The 2665-nt window shown below is 39.2% G+C and overlaps 1 protein-coding gene across 1 annotated transcript in view; it reads left to right on the forward strand.

The window, feature by feature from the left end:
- clu (clusterin) overlaps nt 1–2665 on the forward strand; it is a 13779-nt gene that overhangs the window by 9791 nt on the left and 1323 nt on the right. The window contains exon 8 of the mRNA XM_037685603.1: nt 1232–1452. Coding sequence (XP_037541531.1) covers nt 1232–1452 — 221 coding nt within the window. The remainder of the gene's footprint in view (nt 1–1231; nt 1453–2665) is intronic.

A 2665-nucleotide genomic window follows, 5' to 3' on the forward strand; every position in this document is an offset into this window, starting at 1 on the left:
TGCTCCTTTGAGCTGTTAGCTACCATGATGCTCCTTTTAGCTGTTAGATACCATGGTGCACCTTTTGGCTGTTAGCTACCATGGTGCTCCTTTTAGCTGTTAGCTACCATACCATACCATTTTATTTATAGAGCACTTAAAACAGCGACAAGGCCAACCAAAGTGCTGTACAGGCAGACAAACAGACAACACACGAAGTAAAATACAAAATGAAGTAAATCAAAAATATAGACATAAAATCGATGCAGATAATAAATATGACGACAAACCAGTGTGGAGCGTACAGGTTCAAAACACAGATCATCTGGTGTTGAAAGCCACCGAATAGTAGTGGGTTTTTAAACGGGATTTGAAAACCGAGAGGGAGGGGGCCTGTATAACAAGCAGAGGTAACTCATTCCAAAGTCTTGGTCCTGCTACAGAGAAGGCCCTGTCCCCTCTGCGCTTAAGACGAGTTCCTGGGACTGTGAGGAGCAACTGGTCCGCTGACCTCAGGGAACGTGGTGGGACATACAGTTGTAGCAGATCAGAGAGATGGGGGGGGGGCAAAACTGTGCAGCGATTTGTAGACATACAGGAGTATTTTGGTGCTCCTTTTAGCTGTTAGCTACGATGCTCCTTTTAGCTGTTTTTCATTCAACCTTTATTTATACCGGTTAGTCTCATTGAGCCTCGAGGACTCATTTACAAGAGAGACCTGTTTTAACAAACAACACAGATGAGGTACAGACAACTAACTTTATAGTTGGTTCAATATTTTAAAAAGTTTGAGCGTTTCAAAAACCAAAGGTCCCAGCACCCATCTCCTGAACGAGGTGAACTTTATGACATACGAACGGCTAAAACAGCGTGTGGATTATGGAAGTCGTCTTATTGAAAAAAACTAAGTTCATAATCATAAAAATCAGGACAACAACAGTGTGAGTGTTGAATCAGCCTTATGTCAGTGCGAATAAAGAAATGATCTAAAAGCTATCAGTGAAGAAATGTAGTCTTTAAATTTAAAACAATAAATTGCAGCTAGAACGTCACTTTTTTTTAACCATTTTATCCCATTAGTAAACCAGTAACATGCTCAGATTATTTAATAAAGTGTGTAATTCCTCAACTATTGAAACAACATTTAGGTTGTCAGACAACATCTCAAAACAAAATGAACCCCTCCTTTGGTTAGTAAGCTGCTGCGTGGTGTTTCGGCTCGTTTTCAAGCTTTCTGCTCGTTCCCCAACAGACTGCTCGGGGAAGAAACCCCTGGAGGGCCCGCTGAAGGAGGAGCTGGAGGCGTCCCTGGCCATGGCGGAGCGTTTCACCCAGAAGTACAACAACATGCTGAAAAGGTTCGAGGAGCAGGTGTTCAACACCTCCTCCATCCTGGACACGCTCAACAAGCAGTTCAGCTGGGTGTCGTCTCTGGCGAACACCACCGAGGACGGCACCTTCCGAGTTAAGGCGGTGCGTTCGCTTTTTTCTTTGCAAGCAGACGAACGAACGCGCACGTGCACACGGAACACTCAGATAGTTCTTCGCATCTCCGTCGCAAAGTCATACAACTTCTCTTTTTTTTTTTAATATATCATATATGGAGAGCCATTTCATTCAAAATTAAATAAATAAATAGTGTTCTTTAAAAATTATTAATAAATATTCCAGTAAATAAATAAATGTTCCCATGAAATAAAACATTTAAATTAAAAAAAATGTTTATTTTATCTGATTTATTTTTTATTATTTCAAATATTCAATTTTATTTAATTCAAGAGTTATTTATTTATTTAATAATGGAGTTACATTTTGTGACATTTTTATTTTGTAAAGCTACTTTACATATTTCAGGGGCATTTATTTTTTTAATCCCGTTTTTCATTTTAAGCTCTTTTTATTTCATGTTCTTATATTCAAATGAGGGGGCGGGGTTTTCTCTTTGGGGCGGGTCTGATCAGGGTCAATGTATGGAGAGCAGTTTCATTCAAAATTAAGTTGCAAAATTAAAATTAAGTTACACATTACATGTTCATTTGAAATTTAAACGTTTTCAAGCGAACTGCTGAATCTTATATTCGTGTTTACTTTTTAAAGAACACATTTTTCATGTATAAAACTATTTTTTAAACCATTTGCTTTTATTTTTGTGCTTCCTTAAAGCCCTTCAAAAAAATAATCTTGTTGCAAATGGGCATTTTTGCTGCACTTTGGCGAGCCTTGTCGTCATCGTGCGTCTGTCCCTGATGAACGAATGACGCTGAATAAACGAACTCTGTAACAAAAGTCCTCGAGCTAGATGCAAAATAAGAACCTCACCATCAACGCACCTGAGCAAATATTAAATAAATAAATATTCTTCTATAAGGTACATCAAGAAAGTACAGCTTCATAAAACTGTTAATCCGTAGTCGGGTCGCAAAGCCTGTTAAAATAAATGTTTAATTTATATTTAGATCGAAAAGTCGCAGGTTCAACTCCCGGTACCGTCAACATCAAAATGCGGGTGGAAAAGGTGGAACACCCACACCTCCCTCCACCCTCATTCGCCCCACTCTGGGCCCCTGAGCAAGGCCCTTAACCCCCACCATCTGCTCCTACACAGGTCTCTCTTGAAAACGAGTTCTCGTGGCTCAGTGAGACTACCTGGATAAATAAGGGTAAAAAAAAATTGTATATATATATA

The sequence above is a fragment of the Nematolebias whitei genome, chromosome 12 (genome assembly GCF_014905685.2).
Source record: "Nematolebias whitei isolate Nwh7 chromosome 12, NemWhi1, whole genome shotgun sequence".
Classification (NCBI taxonomy): domain Eukaryota; kingdom Metazoa; phylum Chordata; class Actinopteri; order Cyprinodontiformes; family Rivulidae; genus Nematolebias; species Nematolebias whitei.